Source organism: Mycteria americana, chromosome 1 (genome assembly GCF_035582795.1).
Source record: "Mycteria americana isolate JAX WOST 10 ecotype Jacksonville Zoo and Gardens chromosome 1, USCA_MyAme_1.0, whole genome shotgun sequence".
Classification (NCBI taxonomy): domain Eukaryota; kingdom Metazoa; phylum Chordata; class Aves; order Ciconiiformes; family Ciconiidae; genus Mycteria; species Mycteria americana.
This window is the reverse complement of record NC_134365.1, coordinates 211059808-211086575: the sequence shown is the minus strand read 5'-3', so window position 1 is coordinate 211086575 and position 26768 is coordinate 211059808. Positions and strand designations below refer to the sequence as shown.

The 26768-nt window shown below is 36.6% G+C and overlaps 1 protein-coding gene across 1 annotated transcript in view; it reads left to right on the top strand.

The window, feature by feature from the left end:
- Positions 1–25335, top strand: part of DEUP1 (deuterosome assembly protein 1) — a 52762-nt gene extending 27427 nt beyond the window's left edge. Inside the window, exons 10-16 of the mRNA XM_075499790.1 lie at positions 5090–5235; positions 5861–5966; positions 7534–7728; positions 8765–8851; positions 11775–11974; positions 18405–18705; positions 25165–25335. Of these exons, the coding sequence (XP_075355905.1) occupies positions 5090–5235; positions 5861–5966; positions 7534–7728; positions 8765–8851; positions 11775–11974; positions 18405–18705; positions 25165–25335 (1206 nt within the window). The remainder of the gene's footprint in view (positions 1–5089; positions 5236–5860; positions 5967–7533; positions 7729–8764; positions 8852–11774; positions 11975–18404; positions 18706–25164) is intronic.
- Positions 25336–26768: the final 1433 nt, after the last annotated feature.

Here is a 26768-nt window from a genome sequence, read left to right as displayed (position 1 = left end):
CTACAGGAACTTAGCCTCATTCACTTGGTTCCTTGTATATAAATGACTTCTATGAAATCTCTTTATTTGATTTACACCTTGTTGTACACTGTGCCATAGAGCTAGTAAATAAGTATATAGAAAAGTGTATGCTATACTTCATTATTGAGAGAAGATTTTGCAGTCAATGAATTTTTAAGTTGCCAGCCATGTGAAGAACCATGAGTTTTTATCTTATCCCTAGTGTACCATTTTTCAACGTAGCAGTGACCTATGAGGACAGCCCCTTGGGCCTCTTCTTTTGGTCATGAGTTCTGGCAAGACAGAGATAATACAAGATCTTCACAGCCTTTTTTATTAGCTATGTTTGAAACAGATCAGGAATGAGATTCTCATTGCTGTTTTTTTCAAGTAACATTCAAATTATGCTTTTGCTTATTTATTTAAGCACTTCAAGGTTCAGTAATATATTGAGTGGCCTACAGTGACTTCAACTCTTTCTGGAGAAAGATAATCTATTTCTGTTTATAGACAACCTTGCAGACTTATAACTTCATATGCAATATACTTTATAGGAATTAACATATATGTGGTGGAGGTTAATTTCAGGTGTTGTCAGAACAGGCTAGTATAGCACGTGTTGCTTATACATTTCATTTGCACATTAGTTCACCGAGTCATTTATCTGTATACAAGTGTCCTGATTTCGGCTGGGATAGCGTTAATTTTCTTCCTAGTAGCTGGTATAGTGCTGTGTTTTGGATTTAGGAAGAGAATAATGTTGATAACGCACTGATGTTTGAGTTGTTGCTTAGCAGTGCTTACACTAGTTAAGGATGTTTCAGCTTCCCATGCTCTGCCAGGTGCACAAGAAGCTGGGAGAGGGCACAGCCAAGATAGTTGATCCAAACTGGCCCAAGGGCTATTCCATACCATATGACATCATGCTCAGTATAGAAACTGGGGGTGTTGGCTGGGGGGCAGCGATCGCTGCTCAGGGACGGGCTGGGCATTGGACAGTGGGTGGTGAGCAATTGCATTGTGCATCACGTTTTGTACGTTCTTTTATCATTATTATTATTATTTTCTCTTCCTTTGCTGTCCTGTTAAACTGCAACCCATGGATTTTACTGCAACCATTTAATCCATTAACATGGATTAAACTGCAACCCATTTATTGCAACCCATGGATTTTACTTTTTTTTTCCTGATTCTCTCCCCCATGCCACCGGGGTGGGGGGGAGGGTGAGCGAGCAGCTGTGCGGTGCTTAGCTGCTGACTGGGGTTAAACCACAGCAACAAGTTATCGGTATGCAAGCAAAAGCCTGTGTTTTGGGGCCTGTTAAAAAGGCTGCCATCAAAAGTAGTGGGACTAGAATATGGAGTGGAATAAATCAAAGTGGAGAGGGAGGTGCTGATCTCTTCTCCCTGGTATCCAGTGATGGGATGCGTGGGAATGGTTCAAAGCTATGCCAGGGGAGGTTTAGACTGGACATTAGGAATCATTTCTTTACCAAGAGGGTGGTCAAACACTGGAACAGGCTTCCTAGAGAGGTGGTTGATGCCCCAAGCCTGTCAGTGTTTAAGAGGCATTTGGACAATGCCCTTAACAACATGCTTTAACTTTTGGTCAGCCCTGAAGTGGTCAGGCAGTGGGACTAGATGGTCGTTGTAGGTCCCTTCCAACTGAAATAGTCTATTCTAGTCTAGTTTAGCTTAGTCTAGTCTATGGCAACTGGAGCAGGTGGATAGATGCTATACGACAGAGAGAGTAGATGTCATTGTGCTATAGCCTTTAAGAAAATCTTCAACCAAGAGGATTTTTGGAATTGTGTGAATAGAATACAGGAGCTGTAGGAAGCACTGAAGACATTTTAAGTAGAAGTGGAGCTAGATGTACATAACAGTATCAGCTAAAGGGCAGAAAGTTGCAGAATAACTGTGCTGGTGGTGTGGAATACTGCTATGTTAGTTAGAAAAGCCACATTTGCAAGTAGCTGCAGAAGGGAAACACTGATGTAAAGTCAATGTATGGTGAAAATGTGTAGCTCAGAGAAAATATTTTTTTAGAAATGTCTGTATGAGAAAGAAGGAAGTGCAAGGCCTGTTGTCAGCCAGAAGAAGTAAGCAGGTTTGCGTGAAGGAGTGCTAGGTGGAGGACAGGAATAGTTGGACCTGATGTGGGTAACGGAGGGAGGAGTAGATGGGGATCTTGGTGGGGAGAAGGCTGATGGCAATTGCAGCAAGCCTAGTATTGTGCCTCATAGATCTTCTATGCCTATGACCATTTCATCTCTGCTTCTAAATATTTCTCTCATATTATTAATTAGCAAGGAAACAGTGATAAAGTGAAATGTATGGACGACCAATCTGTTGGCTGTACAGAAAATATGAACTTTAGAAGATCCAAACTGAGACTGCAGACTGTTTCTCCACCTTATGAATGGTCTGACAAACTTAATTGCAGCCATACATGAGAGGCAGCCTGAAAACATCACACAGGAGGCTTGGTTCTTGGAAAGTCTGCATTAAGTCAGCTGCTGGACACTAATTTACATAGAAATACAGAATATAATTGTATTTAAAAGGTTGAACAACTTTGAGTAGAATTAGAACAGGAGCTGATCAGGAAATTTTTGAGACTTGATATCAAACACGGCAAGCTAGTTGAAGCAAAACTTTTCACAGAAGAAAAGAGAGGATTTGGTAAAGTTTTCAACTTGAAACAGACTCTTATAAATATAAAAAGTTATATTTCATTAGATATTTTCTTAAAAAAAACCCTGAAGTTTTCTGGTTCAAAATTAATTTTCATTTTGGTGTTTTAACTAGATGCAATAGATATTTCCTAAATTAATAAGTGGTACATATCTAAATTATTTTTTTGAAGTGATGTGTGAAACTCTTGACCTGAAGTTCTGTTTCAATTATTACTGTGGCTGCTGCTGTGGCTGCTGTTGTTCCTGCTATTATTACAATTCACAGAAGAAAATACAACATATGTAAATATGTATGATGACTGCAGTCTGCCACAGATGCTATGACTTCCACCACACAATCGTGCAGCATTCATTTCTCTTATCCACCCCACACTGAAATCAGAGGGGTAACCCTCTCCCAAATTCATATATTATAAAATAATTGTGGGTATTTCTTGAATGTTGAAGTCATGAAGATGATCATAAGCAAGTCTTGCAGACAATTTTAACAATTCATTAAGCTTTATTTCACTTGAATATGTCCAGACTTGCATTTCAGGGTTTAAAAAAGCTCTCTCAGCCTTAATTTAACAAAGGATAAGATGAATGAATCTGTATATGCAGTCCTTATAAAAAACGTAAAAGCGCTTCATATCTGTCTTCAGCAGCCCTTCCAGCCAGAGGAAAACCACAGGCTTCTTGGAAGGAAGGTCATTCTAATATGAGGCTCTAAGGGAAATAATCCTTTGAAGTTCCTTGCTTGCAATGTCATTTCTGGATTCCAGTTGTCTTTTGAAAGTTTAAAGGCTTTATTTTTACTTTTAGACATGGAAACTCTGTTAAAATAAAATGAAGAAATTATGAAAAATACTAGCGTTTTTAGTGTAATAATTTTAAAAGCAAAGGATCAACATCCTTGGAAAATCTTTTTTTTTTTTTTTTATCTTGAACATGCTTTTGGATGTTGGGTGAGAGGAAATAAGTATTCTCTGTATATTATTATTGCAAGAATCTGATTATTATTGCTACTTTTGTTATTTGTGGGTTATATTTCCAAGTTCTTACCTTTAGTTTTCAGTATATTTTGGGGAATTCTGATTTTTTGGGGAATTCAGATTTTATGATGCCAAATATAACATGTATCTTCAGGTTGTCTATCACATTATCAATAAGAAATTAAAGGTAAAATAGAGACAAGATTTGTGGAGTCCCTAAGAAAAATCTTTTTGTGATTGTTTAAAATTTTGTGATGTTCATTTAAATAAGCAATTAGCTCCATGCAGATAGAACTAGTTTTGGAGATGATTGAGCACACACCTTATCTAAGTACTTAGGTCTAGATGTATCTGCTCCAAGCTTCCAGGCAATGTTAAATGTAGACATGCACTTAATCCTGCCTTTCTATAGCCTTGTAGTTTTCAAGCTTATAAATTTGGAAATGCTGTTAGGAAAATAGAAAATGCAATTTACTTATGGCACTAATTCCTGCATGTGAAGCATGTTCTAGGATGCAGAAACAAGCAGACTGTATATTTTAGAAGCATTTAGTACAATAAAGAACTTCTGAATGATGTTTCCTATGATAGCTTCAGAGACATATGCATTGGAACGTTGCAAGAGCTAAAGAATATTCAGCATCTGATTTTTTTAGATGACATTTCTGGAGAAATGAACTGACATGAAAGCAATGCCTTTTTCAGAAATGAAACTCGAAATAAAAGCATTGTCCTGGTTTCAGCTGAGATAGAGTTAATTTTCTTTATAGTGGCTGGTATGGGGCTATGTTTTGGATTTGTGCTGAAGACAGTGTTGATAATACAGAGATGGTTTAGTTGTTGCTGCACTGGTCAAGGACTTTTCAGCTTCCCATGCTCTGCCAGGTGCAGAAGAAGCTGGGAGGGGACACAGCCAAGATAGTTGATCCAAACTGACCAAAGGGCTATTCCATACCACATGACGTCATGCTCAGTATATAAAGCTGGGGAAGAAGAAGGAAGGGGGGACATTCAGAGTGATGGCATTTGTCTTCCCAAGTAACCATTACGCATGAGGGAGCCCTGCTTTCCTGGAGATGGCTGAACACCTGCCTGCCCATGGGAAGTAGTGAATGAATTCCTTGCTTTGCTTCGCTTGCGTGCGTGGCTTTTGCTTTACCTGTTAAACTGTTTTTATCTCAACCCTCGAGTTTTCTTACTTTTGCTCTTCCGATTCTCTCCCCCATCCCACCGGGGGGGGAGTGAGCAAGTGGCTGCGTGGTGCTTAGTTGCCGGCTGGGGCTAAACCACGACAAGCGTGTATGTCCTTTGATATATTTTCATACACGTATCGAAAATTATGTGTTAAAATACAGCATTTTGAGCTACTACTGTCTCATTTTATTTAACTATTCATGTATTTGCTTGTTTCTTCAGAGCATGGAGGCAGGCTTATCAGAAATGAGAAACGAGCTGCAGTCACGGGATGCTCTCTGGAGAAGGATACAACTAGAATGCCAACAGTTACATACAGAATTACTGAAAATCAGAGAGTATAAAGATATGCAGGAAATTCAAATAAAGTATGTATGTTGAAGACTATTTAAATTAACAAGTACTTCTGAGCTAATAACTTTTCTTACATTTGATTTTAATTAAGTCTGTTTAAAAAGACACTCCAGATTCAAATGTCAAATTCTAAACAATTTTAGAGTAAACATTTTCATTAGCAATTATATATTACAAGATTACAGGCAATAGATGCAGGCTCTGTTAAAAGGCTTTAATGCTGCCTAGATCTTTACAAATCAATGCATTTCATTTATTTCTATTTATATGTTTACAGTGCCTTCCATTTTCTCAGCATTAAAACACTTTGGAAGTAGTGTGATTAAGATTCTCCCTAACTTCCTTTGAATAAAATGTTCATCTTTTTATGGTTTATCTAATTTACCATAGCTATTTGAGATTATATGAAATACTAATCTGCCAGACATTTCAGGATAATTTCTGCACACACTTGCATTGTCCTTAACCTCTAGATACCTTCTAAGATGGAACCTGGTTTAGGCCAAATCTTTTGGTTGTTTTGGTTTTTTTCATTAGTGAGCAGGTCTTCCACAGTTTTACACTGAGGAGAGGATACTGTAAGGTAAAGGTTATTGAACGTTCTGCTTGCTTCATGTTTTGTTTATTTCTTATTTAAAGGCATCAATCATCTTGTGTACCACTTACTGAGCAACTAGAAAATAAAAACACTGAGTTATTACTATTGGCACAAAGTCAAGAACACCAACGAGAAGAGCTAAACAAGGTATTTCATATTGTTAAGTATTTCCAGATCTTAACTGCAATATGGGATTTTAAAAAGAGAGCAGAGTACTGACCTTGGGTATGTGCATATGCAGAAGAGAGCAGGAGGATAAATTGTGGCTGTAGGAGAATATGAAGTTTTCATATATGAAAAAGTTTTCATATATGGTTGCATTTCTGGAGGTAGCTGTATAGCTGTACAACTGACATTCTCATTCTGTGCACTAACAACAGAGCTAGCTACTTCATTGAAATAATAGAAGGGACCATGACTAAGCATCACTGTGATTGAGACAATACCTTGCAAGTAATAAACCCTCCAACACTATGAGTAACTCATAGGCTATAGGAGGTAAGTAGTAGTTTGTAGGTGATCTCAGATGTAAGATATGCTAACAGATCGACTGATACAGGTCACTATGGCAAGTACCCACACAAGGCTAAGCTTAATCAGTCACCTGCTGCACAGTCTAGGGCAGTGCTCTTTTGTTTGAACTGTGCATCACATTGCATTGCACATTTCAGAAGTGCTGTGTGCAAGCAGTAGTGGCATGGCACTGTGGAATGGCATATGGCTTGGCAGGCCAAAACACTTTGGGAGTAGAGGACGCTCAGAACTCCTCTTACAGGCATGTTGTCATTTTGCTGAGTAGCAGTGTAAGCAGGAATATCTCTAATTGGGTGCAGCTGACTTGGATGCAGCAATTTTGGCATGATAGTCATGATCTAGCTCTTAGATTTTTTGCATCTACATCTATTTGTTTACAATTCCAGTATTTCTGTGCAGTTTGCATAAATAAAAATGAAATGCCATCTGCTAGTGATTGTGTACAGTACTATGAGGAATTATTAAAATGGGTTCAAAGATTGTTATGCTGGCTTTTGTAGTTTTGTTTCTTCCAGAATACAAAGATCTATCAGTACTAAATTGTTGGCTATAGTAGAAAGATTATGAAAACAATCTTTGTCTTGATTCTTTGGAGAACACTGTACAGGAGATAGTGCAGAAAGTTTGACCTTAAATTTTATATATAATGGCAGGAAAGATTCTCATAAAGTGATTTACCAGATATACTCTTTATTTCTAACATAGTTTCTCATTAAAGAGTCTCTAGATTGATTTATTTATATTGCTCCCAAGTTAATTTAGGCTGCATTAAACTTATTTTAAACCTAAATTAACTTAGGAGCAATATAAATAAATCATACTTAGGTTTATTGAATGGATATTTCCATGGATATTCTTTGCCATAAATTCCAATTCTTAAAATTAACATACTTTTTGTTACATTCTTTTTAAATGTTAATTTAAATGCCTTGTATTTTGTTCATTTCTAATACTAAATAGGCAAATGAAAACACAAGAGAAGGGTTGAAAAAAGATGTAAAAATAAAGCTATGTGCACTGACTCATGAAGAGATTTTATTATAAAATCTCAAAAATCTCTGATTTGGTTAGAAGAGTTGGTGTCTTGGAAGCAACAGCAAAAAAGTCACTAGTAGGTAGTAAGTGATGCAATCATATTTACTGCACAACATTTTTTCTTTTTGAAACATATTTGCTACAGATAAGAAACCATCTTTATCGAGAGGAGCAGTCCCATTGCGCTGAGCAGGAAAGAATGAAGACAGAAATCTCTGACCTGACAGAAGAGCTTCATCAGGAGATCACTATAGCAACTATCATGGAGAAAGCTAGTCTTCTGGAAAGACAGTTAAAAATGGAGTTAGAGATAAAAGACAAATTGTTAGCAAAACAACAGGTATGCAAGCAGGCAAAACCAGCCTAGATCATTTTACTCCACACTATTGATAATAACATACATTATCTGTGAAAAAAGACATTACATTTCTTGCTGTAGCTTTCATCAGCAGTGCTGTAATATCTGTGAAGTATTACTAAAGCAGTCAAATTGATACTGGAACAAGAAAGCACCAGTAAATGTCAACTGTACATCTAAATTGCAATTCATTCTGACCATCAAATGTAGTTACCATTTTAACATGCAAAAGATCTTGAAAACTTCCAGTTTGTTGTTGTTATATGTGCTCTATCATTAGAACCATTTATTAGATTATCTAGAATGTTTCCTAATTTTTCAGGGTTTTTTAAAGCTTTTTGAAGTATGTTTCAAATGTGCTTAGAAAATTCCAGTAATTTTAAAGCTGAAAACTGTGAGATACCAGTGTTTTAATGGCGAATTTCAGTTTTAAAAACAAATACGTTATCTTCATTACTTAGTGTTGTAAACCAAAAGAACCTTCATATTTAGAGGTTTCTGGGTATCTCTGAGTTTTCTGAGAGGGTCACTGCATATTGAAAATTGCGGTTAATGTAATATTTTACTTTTGACAATAGGAAAGTTAGTGTTTGGGAAAATGAGAGACATCTGCTACTGTATGGCACTCTTTACCCGGCCATATTCCCTATCGTATCACTAAAAGAGTGGATGTCATTCCTAGGCTTCATGACTAGGATTTCATCCAGTTTCAGTGCCCTACAAAATCTGTCCCTCTTTGTATCTCGTAACTGCATGTGAACTCCATTATTTTCCTAAGTCATTACTTCTTTCCAAAAGGTAAATAAAATCAGCGGTGTTGCATTTGTATATCTTTTATAGCTGGTTTAAGACTTCTTTCTGCTTTAGTATTGCTGTATTTAAAAAAAAAAATTATAGTTAGTTTCATAATTCTTTATGTATATTTTGTAAAACTAAACTTACATATATCTATACTCAGTGTTATTTCAAGTTAACAGTAATATTCTTGTATTTAACTAAGAATTGAATCTTTTCCTAGTTGTTGGATTTCCAATACAAAGTTATCCAATCTGAAAACACATATCTAAAAGAGATGGTGGAAAACCAGGAGTGTAAAAGTTGCATGGTAATTTTTTTTTAATCTATGCAATATGCAGAACAGTTAGTTATATTTATTGTAAATGTAGATTGAGATCATGGCAGCTTTAGAGATTTCTGGCTTGCATAAAATAAATAAATAAATATAAGGTGTGTGACATAATCAAAACCAAGTGGTATTCACACACAGCCTGAAGATGGGTGTAGCTAGGAATAATTTTGACCTTAATTCTACTAAACTAGAAGTAAGCTAAATTTTTCAATAACTGTCTAGACACTAAACAGTTTCTGGAAGCCTATTTTTTTGTAAGTGATGTCACTTATTTCAGAAAATATTTATTTTTAAACAGTCATCATTCTCACAGATACAGAAATATGTCCCTTTTTTACTATTTTACCCCTTTGTTCATAGGATATTTAAATAACAGTGTAAAAAATGGACATTTTTCCCCCACCCAGCTTATTTTCAGAGTTCAGTATTTATTTCTCTCCAAACAAGGGTTATTTAAAGTCTAATTCATAAAAAGTGTGCCATAATATCATGTAGAACTATAGTTTATATGGATATAATAAATACTATATACGCTGCCTTCCACAAAAAGCTTCAAAATATCCCCTGCTTACAGAACATCTGCAGTTATTGTATCTATCACTAGAAAAAACACTGGATTGCTTGTAAATACTGCTGTAAATACATCTTTGGGGGATTTGTAGCCTGTTAGTTGTCTTACTGTAGACTGACAAATGCATGAAAGAATGTCACATTTTTCCACACCCTTAAAATGGCACATATCATAGAATCATAGAATGGTTTGGGTTGGAAGGGACCTTAAAGATCATCTAGTTCCAACCCCCCTGCCATGGTCAGGGACACCTTCCACTAGACCAGGTTGCTCAAAGCCCTATCCAACCTGACCTTGAACACTTCCAGGGATGGGGCATCCACAACTTCTCTGGGCAACCTGTTCCAGTGCCTCACCACCCTCATAGTGAAGAATTTCTTCCTTGTAGCTAATCTAAATCTACCCTCTTTCAGTTTAAAGCCATTACCCCTTGTCCTATCACTACATGCCCTTGTAAAAAGTCCTTCTCCCCCTTCAGGCAGTGGAAGGCTGCTACAAGGTCTCCCTGGAGCCTTCTCTTCTCCAGGCTGAACAACTCCAATATACATCTATCAGTGATGTATTACCTATACATATATATACAATATTATGGATATTTGTATGTGTATATATGATATATTATTGTGGAAACATAGATGGATATGTGTATTCTTATCTAGCTCTTCTCCACAGTGATATTCTTCACAAAGATTGAGAAGAGATGTCTGACAAGAATCCTTGTAGATATCACGTGTTTGTTAAATTTTAACAGTAAAATCCCGTTACTAGATATACCAAGGTCACTACACATATCAATGTGTTTGTGGACTTAATAATTCTTTCCTACTTTACTAGTGTATTGTGAGCATCTAAACATTAAAGATTGTGAGGTATTTGATATTAAGATTGCAGGGACTGGAGAGATTTTTACGGGTCTGTTTGTACGGTACAGTAGAGCACTACGCAGACCCCTCAAACCAGTGCCAGCCTAAGTCAGTATGGTGTAATCATCATCAGGCAGGGTTACTTGTTTAGATTTCAAGAGCAATTTATCTGTGCCCACTCAGTTTTGGGGTTCATGCCATTATAACCGTACTGCTGATTCTAGAGCTATTAGTGGTAGGGTGACTTAGCACTCTCCTTCTTCGTCTGTTCTGTCACTCCTTTCCACCTGGAGACATAGCTGAGCCCCTGCCCCCCATCCTTGCATACTAAATACTAAATTTTCTTATACTTTCTGGCACTTCCATGCCAGCTTGGCTCGTAAATTTCCCCTAAAACTAGCTAAGCAAGGCAAGGTTTACAGGAAGAGATGACATCAGACCAGTTAGCGCAAGGAGTAGACAAGCTTTCAGGTGCAGGAGCCCAGTTGTGCTAGCAGTATACTAAGAACTAAATCCTTAATACTCATGAGTTACTGGGTTCCAAAAGAATGAGGTAAATCTAGAAATATACGAAAGCGCAACTTAATAAAATGTATGAGGTTTTAGTTTTTTGTGTGTAATCTGATAAACCTTTTGAGAATTTTCTGTTGATGACAGTATACTATTATTGCAAATATATTTACACAATGCAATGCAGTATTCTGCAGAGAGGCAGTTCCAAATTAGCTAGCTCAGGTGTGCAGCATAGGCTTGATGAAATAAGTGACAGGACAAAAAAGGAATGGGTATCCTGGCTAGTCAACTTCCAGAGCTAATCTTCATCTTCCCCTCTTGATATCCTAGTGGTGGGCCTCTTTATCCCTGGTCGCAGTGCACGTTGCTTGCATTTTCAGTATTTTGACTTGTATACCATGTGGGCTAACCCAACTGAGAAGCAGGGTTTAGTAACACAGATGGAGAGCACTGTGCTAATGTGGCTTTACTTTACTCCTGAAACTGAAGGTGACTGTATCTCAACACAGATATTAAATTGTGCCTGTAGACGTACCCTGTATCTAGTATAGTAATGAACTTCCATAATTTTTCTTGTTATTTTTGGTGGAATTGTTACTGGAGGGAGCAATACAGTCTGCAGCTATAGCTGTTATAGTTGCTTTTATGTCATAAGTTTTACAAAGCAAGTGATGAATTTACAACAATAATATTTTGAATGCATGTTTGTTGAGAAATTTTAATTTGCTTTATTGTGTTATAGAGGCTGTTATCCCTTCTTTTCCATTTATCTACAGTGGTTTTTTTCTGGAGGCAATTCTCTTGGTTTGCTATAAATGCTGCATGATTACATATGGTAGCTAGGTTTTTCTTTAGCATAGAACATTGTTTTGTATTTGCTTGTTAAAAATACTAACATCCATTTATTGTGGAAAAAATAACTATTTAATGATGGTTTTATCTCCTTTCACAGAGTATAGATTTATCTAACAAAGAGCATGGAAATTTCACAGATTCCATTCACAAACTGGAACATGAGAACGTAAGATTACAAAATAGTCTTGTTAAACTACAAAATGACACAGAAACATCGATACTGGGTTGCATGGATACATATGGAGAAACAGAGCACAGCTACCAAACCCACTCAAAGATGCAAGAAAAGGAAGAGAGGTAATATTTAGATTGTACACATATATGAAACTTCCTGTAAGTTTTTTGGAAGCATCTAACTGGGCCAAACTGTTAAGCTTTTTTTCTGTTTCTGTTCATTCAGAACTCCCACCGACATAAATATCAGACCTAGTTAGTATGTTTGTAAGCATTTCCTACATTTTTTCTGGGTGGCTAACTGAATTTGGCAATAAATGAAGTCCCAGAAATGTTTGATCATTATTTTAATCTTTGTCACATGAAACAGCTTAAACTTTTAATGTGCTGCTTAAGTTATTCTTAGTTCCGGGTTTTGCAAAACAGGACAGAATGTATTTTTACTGCCAAATAAAAACAAGACAAGGAAAGGATATAAAAACCAACATGAGAGGTAAACTGCTCCACAGGAGGTTATCTTAATAAGCAGTTTGAACTACAACTCCTGCTGAAAAGCTTTGTGTCCCGCCAGTTTCATTTGTTGGAAGTTTCATTAAACGTATTTTAATGCCTTGTCTAGTTTTGGTGTTCTTGGGTGACCTGATTTTTAAAAGAAATATAATTTCAGATGCCCTGAATAAATCATTACTACAATAAACTTCTTGTTAGGGAAAAATAATGAGACTTAAGAATACTCAGACTCATAGAAAACATATTGTAGTGATGACTTCCTTTTTAATTCCCTGTATTCAGTGAAGCACTGAATTACCTTCAAACATGTTATAATCATGGCATTGCAGTAATAAAAAGAAAATTAAACTCCCTGCTAAACAATATTTCACAGTACAGGAGAGTAAAAATTAATAGGAAGCTAAATATTTTGATCATTTGTAATAAAGAACTTACATGATAGTGCTAATATAAAATAATTCTGTGAAGCAAAGTTTAAATAATTGGAGCCAAAATTGTACAGGTTAAGATTTCAAACTCATATATTCAGTCTTTGGCAAAATTTAAAGTGATTTTCTTTCTGCAAAATGGAAAGGCACACCGTTATATATAGCTACATTCTTGCCTAAAATTTCCTTTTAAATATGATGTTTAGTGTTAGAGGTAGTATTCATCTGTATGTAAATATATATATATATAAAAAAAATATGTATGCATGTACATATATATATGCATATACATAATACACACACACATATATGTATGGAAGTGCAGCTATGGCTGTTTTCCTGCTAAGCTTCAAATGGTGTTGAAGGTTTTGCTGAAACAAATACTTACAAAGCAAGATACAGACTATTCTGCACCTGTAGGTCTCATAATTTCACCAAAAATTGGTCAGCGCAATTTTTGCTCACGCTTCCACCCTTCTTAAGTGAGAAAAAGTAAGATTTTTTTTTCCCATTTTCTCAGGAATTACACTTGCTGTACATGAGGAACTGTGAAATTTCATTCATGAGAATTTAAGTGTAAGAGACAATAGAACTATGCAGGTAATTTGCAGGATTTTGATTTCATAGCCATTGAAGACTGACGTTAAACCAAAACTGGGAGAGAGAAACCTGGGAGAGCTAACCTTCCTCACAACACAAACCTCAACCACACTACTCAACACAATTTAAATTATGATTCTAATTAATCTGATGAAAGGGATATATTGAGCCTGGTTTTCAGGATCTACAGCATGCATTTGATTCCCTAAATGAAAAGCTATTTATCTAAATAAACACACACACAGATTTCAAAAAATGTGCAAATTCCTCATGTACTGTATATACACATCAGCCAGCCAGTCTTTCTAAGACTGAGTTCTCTCTATACTGTCAGTTCTCTGTTCCCAAACAGGGAACTACCTCAAGATTTTCTCAGAAAACTAAAATTAAAGTTTCAACCATCAAATGTGTGCAGATAAACCAGGCACTTGATGTTGGTTGAGTTAAACTCTGGGGTATCTTTTATTTTATTGTGAGCATAAACCATGTTATTTCTGTTTTAATTTGCAGTTCTGTTTCCATGGTAATTATGGCACTGGAGAAAGGGCACAAAGACTTTTTTTACATAGTAAAAAAATAGAAAACATGGTGTTTGTGCAAGGCGGGGGGGGGTGTTGGTGTTTTAAACAGTAATTTTCAGAAGCTGTACTTTTTGTTTTTCCTATTTGCATTCAGAAACCTAGAAAGGTTTGCACGATGAAAAAAAATGTCTTCAACCAAGTATATTCTATAATATTTTTCAGTCATGTCTCACAATCAGTATGAGAATCCTAGGCATGGGCACAGTCATTAGTTAGATAGGAGACCTCTAGAGAAAATACAGGAAATTGCAGGAAGTTATATTAGCGATTTAGAAAGAGGCATGATTTCTCCTTTCTTTCAGTGTACAGTGAATTTCTAAATATTACAAAGTAAGATATGCGGGAGAGGCATCTTTTTGCTAAAAAAGACTGTGGCCACATCCTACCTATAACCACTTTAATTAATTACTGTTCTCATCTATGATAATTGACTTACTTCTAATTGCCATTTACATAAGCTTTCCCCACCCTCAAGATTTCAACCCTTTATTTAGCCCTTGGCCACATACAGTTGATTTAAATTTTGGCATGGTTGAAGAGGGCTTTCTCTGATGAAGCTGATGTGTTCAGCCTGTTTCTTCCAAAATTAAAACATGCATGTGAGTTCCCAAATGAAAGGCTACTTATTTCCCATAAAAATATACACAAAATAGGTAATTGGTCAAGCCAAAGTGCACTTTCATCATGTGGCAAAAGTGAGGGGGTAAAGGCTAGATCTGAATGCCTGCTAAGGTAGCTGGGGATCGCTTAAAGGATCTGTGTTGACAGTGAAGTATCTGTCTTAAGGAGGTTTTCACTACCCTTTGGAGGTCACACACTCTTAGTCATACTCACCACTGTATCAGTTATTGCAGTAAATAAACTGGAAGCAGTGAAAACAATCTCTTCAGGAAAACACTTTTTAACCATTTTTAAAATCAAGCTAGCAGTTATACTTGCAAGGTAAAAGCAACGACATGAATTCTGAAGACATTCTGGTCATTAAAGATCTGTTGTTTTCTTTCTCAAGACTAGGTATGTCAACCAGCACAAGCTGTGTAAGGAATTTGTTTTGCACCACTGAAGGCATTGATTGCATAGGGACCAGGCTGATTTTATATATGAGTCTGGAAAAATGGATCCTGTGTTAAAGAAATTTCTTTGCCCTAGGTTTCCTGCAGCACAGTCTCAGACATCCTATCCCAGGGGAAAAAAAAAAAAAAAATTAATTGAGTGGTACAGCAATAGGAGCAGCTCAAGCTGGGTGCCTCGGGAGAGGGATCCAGAACAAAGAAATCTCGGGGCATTTATACTCTTTCAATCTATGCAGCCGTTCTTCATGTGCTCGTCACGTGCCTCTCGGTCCAATGGTAATTTTTGGTCTGGAGTCTTCTTGTTCCTTAATGGATTGTTTCTCCAACTCCAGGCGGGCTGTTAGCTGTTCTTATCTGGACAGGTTGCAGCTTCTGCTGACCGCCTTGGCCTCCTTATTTTCCAGTTTGTACTGGTCTCAGGCCATCCTTCACATAACTAAGCAACAGTTCAAGATAAGTTCAACTTTTTCTAGGTGAAAGTTCACAGCTTGGGGCCTAAGCCTTCAGCAACTTTAGCTACTCATGCTAGAGCAAAACTACTCAGACAAAAGAATATAGTTAAAAGAATTTAGTTAACTAAACTTAATTTGCAACACCTGTCTATATAAATTCCCTTTGCAAGAACATTGTTCTTTCACTTCTTGTCCCCTATGTCGCCATGTCAACAGTGATATTATTTTTGTGAAGTATGTGTATATGTTAAATACTCTCTGACAGTAAACCCACTGAAAGCATAAGTTATTCAACTGCAGTTACAGTGTATTTGCATTGCCAGTGTTAACAAATGGACAGTTTTTTACAAATTTGCAGATATTTGCTTACCTTTACATTTGTATTCAAAGTAGAACTCTGTTCTTAGATATTATTTTGCACTGAACTGGCAGAAATTTAAACCCCAACTGTGAAATCTGTCTGAAGTGAAGGCATAGTATCCATATCAAAGCACCTAACTGTAGGTGTCATGTTTTTCCAAGATAGCAAACAGCCCCAGCAATCCCATCGATTACAGTAGGAAGTGGAGTTCCTTTAAAAAATCAGCCCTTTTTGGGGGTGTATCTGGTTTTACTATCTAAAAGCTACCATAACTGTAGGCACCCAAGTCTGAAAATTCTGGTCTTAGTGAAGTAAGCTATAACATAACAGTAATAACTGTTATTAAATACATAGAGAAGCAGTTCTGGGGGAAAAAAAGAACACAGATCACATAGACTTTACTGGGGGTTTACAGAGGAAATTACTTCTAGGAAGGTCAGAACACAAGATGAAAAAAAATAGCTGTGATTTTATTATTCATGCCATCTATCTTCAATTGTGGCAGTTTTTTTCACTGTGCCCTTCATGCAAACAACAGATGGAATGGACTTTAAAATGGGGGGGGGGGGGGGGGGAGAATAAAGGTTTTCTCCTGTGCCGAAAGAGCAGAGTGTATTTATTTAAAGAAAAGCATGAAAGAAAGGAGAAAACTCTGCCCCCATAAAGGTAAACATTTTAGGTGATTTACAAAACTGGAAGGTTTGGTGAATATTCTCAGAGAGTTTTATGTTAGGATGTATAGTAATAATAATATTATAGCGTCCTGCTTATAATTTGCTTTCCTGTAGCATTCAGAGTATCTTAATCACTACTTCTTTTATAATCAGAGAAAAATATGTTCTTCATTAGTTCTCTGAGTTGTTCTGCACAGTCCATTTATGGAGTACTCAGTTTCATGTTTCAGGGCTTATGTACAAGCAGGGTCCATTAAGACTGCACAGCCACCCTCTCCCAGCACCAAATATTTAAATTCAGATTAGAAAATGATGGTGTGATCTTTCTGCAGAAAGCACTGTCCTTTCCCTGTGCTTGGCAAATTCTTTTTTATTAAAAAAAAAAAAAGCTGTTTTCCTGTTTTTATTAAAAATAAAAGCTTGGATCTGAGCAGCACTGCATACTCTTGAATATTTATAATAATAATATTTTAGTGGCTGAGAACTTGATCTTTAAAAGCTTTTATAGCTGCATTTCAAATTAGTAAAGTGTTTCAGGATATTTGCAATGATAGGATCTTTTCAAACAGCTATCATGTTTAAGTATAGTAGTTACCTCCCAAGACTAAAATTTCAATTTTATCATAAGCGCAGACCTCAGTAGAATGGAAATTTTTACCTCAGTCAGAACTATTGTAATAGAAATGTAACAAAAACTGAAATAATTTAATTTTTTTGCATGTTTTGGTATATAATACAAGTGAAGATGCAATTGAAAATTAGTCTAATTCAGCAGACATCTGGGCAAGCTAGTCTCAAAATTCTCTGCTCTTACCAATATGGTTTCAGAGTTGTTCAGTTAACTGTCAGGAAAAGAAGATCTTTTGAATGAGAAGAAAATAGCTTTCTTTTTTTTTAAGTTGCTGTTAACCATAATATTTTTTGCTTTACAGAACTACAAATGAATACAAATATATGCTTTCACATCTATTCTGGTCACTGTAAGTGGGATACAAGAGTTACGGAACATCATAATAAAATACTTAAAAATTCTTTTGTAAGCTTGAAGATTTCACTTATTGTTACAAAAGCACGTTCTTGTACAATTTTTTAAAAGTGTATTTTAAAAATTTCTTTATTTCTCATATTAATCTCCAATGTGTTATCATTAAATCAGTGGCAAAATTAGTATTGCAGTAGAAATGCAGGATCAAAGATTCCTGTACTATTTTTTTTACTTAACTTATTTAAACATTTATTCTAAATTCTAGGTATTTGAACATAGTTGTTTAAGGTGATATTAGATCAAAATTGCCTAATTATCCAACCACTAATAACAGGTTTTGCTTCCCATCTCACTTACACTTTCATCTTTCACTTCCTCTATTTGTGTGGCTAAATTCACTCTAGTTCCTATTATACTATAAGCTAAGTTATCATGACATGGCTGAAGAGTACTTACATAGCTTCTTCCACTGAAAAGCTAAAGGGATGATAACCTTTGGCAAAGGATGGGTGACAAACACTTAAGGAGTATTGGTATCTTCAATACCTGAAGCGAGTTTGTGTTTTAGCTCTTGTCCTGCCACAATTATATGACAAGGTCACTCAACTTTAGCTCCAATTAAAGGTTTTAAATTAGTGTGATTTAGGTCATAGCTGAAGCAGACAAAGCATGCATACTCAGACATTTACAGTGACTTAGGTGGAAAGTTGCTAAATTGCTGCAACTTGGTAATGCTTAATCTTATGCCCATAACTTCATGCATGAAGCAGTTTGAACAGCTAAGTAATCAAAATTGCACAAACAAGTAAAATAAAAAAAACGCTTGGCTTTGCTGTGATAGCTTAGAGTTTTAACTGGTTTTCATACTTTGATTTTTTTTCTCTTTTAGAACTTTTCAAAAGAAAGATGCACGGGAAATGGAACGTCAACAGACTGCTATGTTCACAGCCAGTGGATACCACAGAAACTGTAGTCCTGCTTTATATGGCCAAGGCGATATCACCGGTTCAAAAAGTGATAGCACTTTGTCTTCTCGTACACTTCACAGAGGTCATGAAATGAAAATAGATTATAAATGTCCATCACCACCAATGGGGTATCCTTTGGGCTTTGGTGGGCCGTTTCCTGAAAAGGGCAGAACAAGCAGTTTACTGAGACCTGCTTACAATGCAGAAGAAATCAAATTATCAGTAAGTAACTATTTTCCTATAACACATATATTCTCAAAAGATCCATCTGTGGACCAAATGCAGCCTTGGAGGAGCCAAAAATTAGATCACCCCTGTTGTCATTATTATTTATCCAGTGCCAGCCCAGCAAAAATGGAAATACCTTATCCTAACATAAAGGCAGTTTTTCTGGAGATTAAACATCCCCTACTGGGCCATACCTCTGTACTAATAACGATGCTGATAATTACCTGCCATTACGTGACTGTGAGAGAGATTTCTACATTTCAGCTCATTGCCTTCTATATTGGAGCACTCTGCTTCATATTCCCTTCTGTAAGGGCACCCTGCTTTAAGTGTATTTCCATAATGTCTGCAAACTTACTGCCTTAACTGCTGTTAGACAAATCAAGTTTCTATAGCATTTGATTGATGGATGAAATTAGAGGAATTGCAGCAACTATTTTCTATGTGCTAGCTATTGTATTCAAAAAGGAACAGAAATGATAACTGCTGTAATCCTTATTTGTCTTGAAATGAAAGAGCGATAGTGCAGCATTCTTTCTTTCAGTCTTCATAGGCTGGAGATTACCAACCTCCATGACAAGTGGGATAAATCCCACTTTGCCTAGGGTAACTTCTTAGGAAAAACTTTCCATAATTCTTTGACTTTAGATCTCTCTTTAAATTTGAGCTTTATCCTCTTCCTTAGTATCTTCTATTCTTCCTGAGGCCTCCACTACAGGCCACTATTTTTTTCCCCTTGAAAACTTAGCGCTTGTTTTCCAGACCTCAAACCATGCAACCACACCATCATTAAATAATGGAACTAACAGGTTAACAGGGAATGGAGTGTAGCCATCTCTCTGTCCAGCTGTGATACGTGCATCTTTGTACCCAGCAGATCCTGAACTGCAGGTGTGTGGCTGAGCCTGTAGAGAGAGAAGAGGGAAGACTTCAGCATTGACTGGGGGAACCAATAGGCAATCTTCTTGCCACTCGTCACTTTAAGTAGGAGAGAAGAGGCATCATGACACCAACAATCATCTTCAAACAGTTTATGGTTGTCGTACCCCAGTTCTGCTGTCCACTTCAGAAATGGTTGCACATCCTTTCCTGTCGGAGACATGGCTGCTGGAAGACTGTCTTCATAGTCCAGAATCACACTGTAGATAGGCAGCACCATAGCAATGGCCTGCCTGGGAAGCCCTTCCCTTGCAGTGCCGCCCTTCACTGACCATGGTCCCAGCAGCTGTGTCCCAGTACTCGGAGAACAGGGAGAGAACCAGATAGTCCTGGGTGTTTGACCTCACTTCCATTTTTCTATTCTTATGCTTCACAGGAATTTTAAGTAAATGGCTATTGGTTTCTCATGGCTTCTGAGTCTTCCTCTTTTAAACTGCTAATCGCGAAAATAATTGTTTGGACTTTTTCAGGAGAGTCTGATAAACACCAGTTCTTCTCCTCTCTTCCATCAGAAGTGTCAGACAGAGACACCAGACCACAAAGCTTCTGTTTCCAGCCAGCCCAGGGAAAATGTCCGTTCTGAGACACTTTTGCAAGCTGCAGGGAAACTATTTCCCAGCTGGCACTCAGGACAGGGTCGATGCCAAGACAGTTGACTAGATTATAAGGAAAACACTTTCCAGCTGGTGTGTGGGCAAAGTACATAATGAAACTATTAAGCAAGGGATAATTCTCATACAGTGTCTAAGTCCAAATCAGTGGCATTGAAGCAGGTACAAGTTCAGAAGATCGCCAAAAGTCATCACTCAGACTGACATTGGATACCACAGCTTTAGTGCAGAGATGATTCAACAACTCTAGAGCTCTGTGTTCAAATGGAAAGCCATTGCATCAAGGAGAAAGAGGAAAAAAACATACAATATGTCATAAACCAGAGTTCTTGGACAGAGTTTTCAGGACTGATGTTTAACCTAAGCGAAATCTGCAGTATGTTCAAAACTTTTGAAGATGTTATAACGGACCATTTTTCTGAAGAATATTTGTAGCACCAATTGAAAACATTGGAATTGCAGGTGATGTCCTGATACGTACCAGAATTACTCTGTTGGTATTTAGGGGAGAGAAAATAGTCTCTAGGGCTTTAGAAAAAGACTTTTATCTCTCCTCCCAGTAGAGAGTCTTCAGACAACCTTAGTAAATGTTCCACTGGAACCTCTGTCCTTTCATGTTCGTACTTAAGAGGTTACACGTGTAAAGAAAGTCACTCCTGCCTTAGAGTAAACTAGAAAGCTCAGCTGGGATTGACTGGAAATTCCCATAACCTCAAAAATACTTGTTTCAAGGCTTTTCAAATCTAGGGAAATACTCTTTCTCTGAACAGTACTTTGGGGTGTGCTCAGCTTCTGAAATGAACAACTTCAGAAAATAGTTGCCTGATCCATTCCCAGTTTCTGGGAAGACTATTCCATAGAACAGTCCAATGTCCAGCTTCAAGTTTAATCTTTCCCACAGAAAATAAACAAACAAACAAACAAACAAATAAATAAATAAAATAGGCAATAAGATTATTTGCTGCTTCAGAATAGTCCATTTCTACACAATTTCTCCATTTCAGCTGGAGCAAGCAGTTATGTACATTGTGCTTCCCAATCTGGGTCTTTTAGCTGTAGTCACAAATACCTTCTCATGTTTCTCTTCAGATGATGGATAGACATTGTCTGTTCTTGCTTTCCAGACTTGGAAAGACAAGAAAGACTTAAGCTGTATCAAAAAAAATTTAAATTAAACATCAGGAAACGTTCTAACATTAACAATGGGAAATAGCTTAATAAATAGATTGCAATGGAAAGTTGTGGAAATTCTACCACTGGACATTATTAGGAATTATTTTGGCAGTCTTGAGCCTACCCTGAGGCATGCTGTGGTCCATGCCTCTCACTCTTAGGCATTACTGTTACCTAGCTGGTTAGGTACTTAGGCCCTCTAAAAACCTTCCTATATGGCTTGGCGATTTCCTAGGCATCTGAATTTTGATTTTCATATATGAGCATGTTGAAGACAGGCATCTGTACCTGCTGCCTAAGATGTATTGCAGTGTAGGGTTAGAGGAAAGTACCCCCAAAAGCCCCCAAATTTAGTTGCAGTGAGACTAAAATTAGCCAGACCAATTTCTAGTCCTAGTGTTACAAGAACTTTCCTGGAAAGTAGAAGGGGATAAACATGAGAAGACTTTAACACTCTGGGATTTGACCACTCATGATTTGACCACTAAATGTTAGAATATCCCAAGTGTTAAAGCTTTCTTGCTGCCCTGCTCAATGTGCATCCAAGAATGCTGAGACAACTCATGGGGCAAGACAGAGATTAACTCTAGGCAAATTAACTAGGCAGTCTGTGAGAGAGAATAGACCTAGCTTCCTGAAGTGCTTCTCCCCAGCAATCCAGAGCTAACTCAAAGAGCTAACTCAAAATCCAGAGCTAACAAAAGCTAACTTTGGGTAGTTTTTGCTTAAGGAGAAGACACATTTAGCAGATATTTCATATGTGGAAATATGCATCTCTATCAGGTGCACGCCTTCATTTCCAGCAAATGATGAGGCAAAAAGGTGATTCTCATTACTGGTCTACACCAAAGAAATATGGGATCAGCTGACACTGTAGAAATGAAAAAGTAGACTCCTTGTTGCCTAACTACCCAAACAAGTTAGGGTGAAAGCTTAGCAATGAACCCATTTCTATCCAGCTCCAGTTAGAAAACTGAAAGACATAAAAGAAGTGTAATCTGAGGAAAAGAAATTCAAAACTGGGGACCATGAATCTCATCTGAGACATGGATTAAAGCGGTTTCTTTATGGTTTTTCTTCCTCAGGCACTGAACATAAAGACAATAAAGAACATAGTGAAAGAACAGACCAGAGGCTTGGAAAGCAAAGCTTAGTTGCTAACAAGAAATGTTGCCTTTTAGACCTGTTTAGAGACTACCTTCTCTCAAAGTGCATAAAAACCAGTGCATTAGGGACCTATCTGAAGTGAGAGTGATGTCTGACCCTCGGGTAAGGAGCTGTAGGGAACCATGATCTGCTTATTCTAAGTGATAAACATACTTCTCTCAACTCTGAGGAAATTCAGAAATGTCTCATTTGAAGTTTACAGTGTATTTCAAGAAAAACCACATCAAAGTAAGTACCAGTTGAAGCAAAGGTCACTAGCATTTTAGGAAGATAGCTTGATCATGAGGCCAATATGTTTCTAATGACAAGTCAGCAATTGTAAACATTGTTATAATGAATCTCTGAGAATCTCTCATAACTTGATATAACATTTCTGAAGACTAGCACTCATGTAAATCTGCTGTCCGTATGGAAAAGCCTGACATGACTCTTTTTTTCTCTAGGTGATGACACCTATTAAATTCATATTTCAGATTCACATTTTCCCAGTTTCATACACTTCTCACTGGAAGTATTTTATTTGCTCAGTATTGAATCAGTGATTTCAGAGCTGGTATTTAGTAAGTGAAACACCTGGTGATTCTTTAAGTAAAGCCTCCAAATCCAATGTCTTCTTCGTAATACGAAAGCCTTCTTCAAATACTTCAAAATAGTACTGCCAACTCTATCATTGAATCCAAATGTCACAAGGAGATATATTTGTGACCTAGCCCACGAAGGAATAAATGTGCATATAGCCATGGCATTCAAAATCTCAGGAACAACTCTTCATATGTAAACAATGATGATTTTTTATTTTCCTCAATGATGAGGAAAACCAGAAGGCCGGTGATCTCCCTCCAGAGTTTCTCAAACACTGGAAGATTCACATTCTTTCTTATCCCTGCTAGTGCAGGGATAGATAGAAGAGTGTTGTGGCACAAAGTGATCCAATGCCTTTGGGTTCCTTATTCCTACATGGCAAATTAAGTCACTTTTTCTTCCCTGCTCTGTTAAAACACTAATTTGGAGGGACTGAGAAAAGGAAGATTCTGCTTTATCTGTGAATTTCAATTTAGGAGCCCTATACATCAGAAAGCCTGCCTCACTCTGGAAGGATGGTATTACATTCAGAATTTATTTCCGGCTATCGCTTACTTGCTGTACTTTGAAAAGAAAAGGGGTTTCCTATAGGAAATCTCTAAATTTCATCCCAAGGTCTGCTGCAAAGAGTTTGAATAGAATAGTGCTTTAAAGCATTTCTCTAGTTAGTATCTTTTGGCCTGAAAAGCTGCTCAAGGGCAGTTTTAAACCAGGCTGAAAGCAAAGACCAGATCTGCCTCTAGTTGCTGTGGAAATGGGGAATACCCCATTCTGATACAATGGAGCCTAGAATAAAAATTTACAGGTGTACTAGAATTGGCCTTTTCCACAAAACATTTGAATATTTAAATGACTTGAAGCCATTCCTATTTGATGTGCTGACAGGTAAACTCTCCTTTTTACATTCTAGGAAACACAAAACCAGAGATTAGAGACTAATAACTCAATTGGTTATTAAAACTATTTAACGTATGGTTTAATTGAGATAATAAATGTCAATCATCTTTCTCAATATATGATCATATAAAGACAGAAAATTATCTTTCTCTTATTCAGTATTACAGCTCCTATACTAAGTTTTTTCTCAGTTGACTGTTAAAAATTCATGTCATAAAATTGTATTTATCTATACAAATAAACATTGAATTTATTTAAACAAGCACAGTATCTTCAGGCAAAGAAAATTATTTCATATTTCTTTTGATAAAGACATTCCAATGAATGCATCTTAAGTATTAGCAAAAAGAATTAACAAAAATAGATGCTTAAAAATTTATAACTTGTTCCAGCAAAGACTTACTCATGTCCTTTGCTTTCTACAATTCTGCATCCCATGACAACCATTTTAAGACTGATTTTGCTATGGTTTATGTCTCAGTCTACTAAATGCTCATTAAATGGAAAGAAGATTTTTCAGTGAACTACTTGCAGCGAATAAAATTTAGTACATTCTCCAGAATATCAGGGCTTGAAGTTGATAGTACTGAAATGAGCATAGGTTTTCTTCCTTTCCTTAGAAAGCATCACATCACAGAAGCAGAGAGCTAAAATTACAGGAGGCAATCAGCAGTACTCAACACTAGATATATCCTGGAATTCCAAAAACCAGATTATTGTCCTCTGTCCTGGTCTAAATTATACAAATGACGAACACAACCTTTAGCTGATCCAAAGATTTTGGAGGTTCTGAAGCAGCTTAATTCTGTCTAATGGGATATTTAAATTTTTAATGGCAAATCTACATCCTAATGCTGTGAATATCACAGGTATTCAAACATCATGTTCACATGATGTCATTTAGGCACCAGAATGCCTTTAAAAATGTATGCCCAAATTCATGTTTTCTAGGAGAGATATAAAGTATTATAACGTTATTAGCTGCAATAGGTTAAGATGTTTTTCAAATCTAAAATTTGATAATGCAAACATGTTGTAGTACTTGCTGGTTTTTACTAACCATGATTTTCTATTCATTACTCAGTCTCCCTCTGAGATGTCCTTCCTTGCAACAACAGAAAAGTTCCTTCAAGAGGAAGAGAAACATACAAGAGAGTTTGAAGAACGTTTAAATTCACACCTTGAAGAACTGCAAAGACATTCTGAAAATACTCTAAAAAAATATGCCAGGATACAGCAAAGCAGGCACACTTAAGCCAGCCACACAATTAAGAAAATAAAAGGAAGTAATCACCCATGAGTTTCTTACAACTAAAATCTGCAACTAGCTGCTTAATGTATTTAGGCACATTGCCAATAGCATGTATTTTTAACACCAAGGTTTCAATAAGATAATTATTATCCTACAGATTTAGGTATATTGTAACTTGACTATATTACAAAATATCGTACTCTAAACATATTCTAAAATATACAGGTTGGTTTTGCATAGTTAAATTGTGTGCAGCATTGTAAATTAAGAAAGATACTTTCAATTCTGTGATGTACAGAGGGCTAATAAGTGGAATTATTCCCTTGAAAATATAATCAGCCAAGAGAAATTCTCTAGATTGCACAGAACAAGAATAATAGGGGCCTTTAGCCGTGTCATAGCTCCCAGCATAAAGAGCTTATCTATGCTCTGGTTATTCTTGGCTATAGAAATAGCTCTTGGGACTCTTGAAATGAGAAGTCTGAGCTCTTTCTTTCTTATGCTCTGAGGCATGCAGGTCTGTGAGGAGAACATGAATAGACAAAGCACATATTTTGAAGCCACCTGTGTTGCCCCTTTTACCAGACCTGTAGACTTCACCTGGGGCAGAGCCTGATCTCAAGTGCTTTACATGCTTTACATTAATATGTCACGATTTTTAAATCCTGTCTTCAAAAGCACCTCTTTTGGTACTGATGTTTTGATACTGTGTTTGCTCATTGTTTAACTACATTGGAATAGGGAAAAAACCTTTAACTTCAGACAACTTGGTTCAGGTAGGGGCCTAAATTCTTTATATTTTTCTGCAACATAAGAAAACATTTTAAAACTGAGCAGAGTTAATTCAACTCCATGTGCCAAAAAACTGCATAATGTTGAGATTCCTTTTATTTGCAATTCATACTGAATTCTATTGCTGTGCAAGCGAAACAGAAATTACAGACAGTGTTGATGAACCACCAGTTTCAGTGAAAGAGATACTGAAGAAGTGCTTTCCAGCATATACTGTTGCCAACTTCCTGGAAAAATCTGGATAAAAATAATATCAGACTGTCAAACAGCTCCAGTTTGTGAGTAAAAGAAGTCTCATTAATATTCAAGACCACAGCAAAAATGTAAATTGTTTTTGGAAGCTATATTTCCATTAAGACAAAATACACTACATCACACTTACACAAAATACCAAGATTTTAAATACCAGTTTGGCTTGGTTTGCAATAAAATGAGTAATGAAAATGAGGACATCAAAGAACCTTTTACAGGAAAACTCAGGAAAATTACTAGACTCAGCTGGAGGAATGAGGACTGAATAAAAAGATGATGGAAGGACATCTGAACAAACTAAATATATATGCATCCTCAACTCAAGGGGAGATGCATCTAGGAGTTTTAAAAGAACTAATGAAGACATTTAGGAACCTCTGGAAATGAAGCTA